The following is a 1,123-nucleotide window of genomic DNA, read 5'->3' as shown; positions in this document are numbered from 1 at the left end:
GTTCACAGGTCTACACAGGGAGTGTGGAAAAGAGAAAGAGGAAGGAAAAAAAAGAGACACACATAGTGAGTGGATGCGGGACACAAATGCTCACAGTGGAAAAAAGAGAGAGAGAAGCAACAACTGCACAGTAAAGCAACAAAAAAGGAATTTCCCCCTTGCATGATAATACGTACCCCCTTAATAGAAAAGAAAAGACCCCACAATACCCAAATAAGAGAGAGAGAGCCAAACACACACACAATATACCATGGCTCTAGTTTATGTATTAAATTAACGCATACACATATATCTTTGTACTAGCAAGAGATGTATACCGTCAGTGAGCAGAACAGCCCAGTTTTCTACACTCACACAACGGGAAAAGCAAGTAATGGAATTATTAGAAAATGAACACACAAATAAAAGTAAAAGAAAAAAAAACTCGAATTGAAAAAGAAAGCTGGTAAACAGATTATTAGTTTATTCACCCATGGGGGATGTACGCAATTGTGATTGTGTTAGTTTTACCATTATTATTATTTGTCCTCAGATGAGTCCCACCGTTCAGTACATGGTAGCGGAGAACAACACAGCCACAATCAGTAGAGGTGCAGCAGTGCGCATCCACACAGGACTGATACTGCTGTCACCATTAGCCTTGTTCTGCAGTGTGGAAGTGATGGTGTTGTTGATCTGTGTGTTGGGTACAGGTGCAGGTGATGGAGTGGTGGTTGGTGCTTCTGTGGTAGTGTTCTCAGTGCTCGGCGGAGCAGTAGTATTTGTTTCTTTTGAGCCTGTTATAGCAGTCGTATTTGCAGGAGGTGATTGCTGGGTATAAGTAGAGTCGCTAGGGGCACTCTGATCCTCTGTGGTAATTGATGATCCTTGGTTTTCTTGTGGAGGTATTTGTTTAACTCTCTCCTTAGCAGCAGTAAGTGCTTTGTCAAGTTTCCCCAAGGCATCCTGCAAAAGGTTAGCATCTTCTTGCGCACGCTCCACTGCAGCTTCAGCTTTTTGTGCCGCCGTCTGTGCATCCTCTTCGGCATGGATGCCGTCGAACGCGTACATATCCAGACTCGCGTTATCCGTATAATTGAATGACGTCTCTACCTTTTTGTGAAGCTCCGTAAGCTTTTTTAGT

At 43.2% G+C, this 1,123-nt stretch overlaps 1 protein-coding gene across 1 annotated transcript; it reads right to left on the bottom strand.

The window, feature by feature from the left end:
- Nucleotides 1-546: 546 nt before the first annotated feature.
- On the bottom strand, nt 547-1,050 carry TM35_001151110 (uncharacterized protein; the record flags this gene model as incomplete). The annotated part of the gene is made up of 1 exon (XM_029031760.1): nt 547-1,050. The coding sequence occupies one exon, from the start codon at nt 1,048-1,050 to the stop codon at nt 547-549; it is 504 nt and encodes a 167-aa protein (XP_028876957.1).
- Between the last annotated feature and the right edge of the window lie 73 nt (nt 1,051-1,123).

This window comes from Trypanosoma theileri, assembly GCF_002087225.1.
Source record: "Trypanosoma theileri isolate Edinburgh chromosome Unknown TM35_Tth_115_V1, whole genome shotgun sequence".
NCBI lineage: Eukaryota > Euglenozoa > Kinetoplastea > Trypanosomatida > Trypanosomatidae > Trypanosoma > Trypanosoma theileri.
The sequence above is the reverse complement of the archived record's forward strand: the minus strand, read 5'-3'. Positions and strand labels throughout refer to the sequence as shown.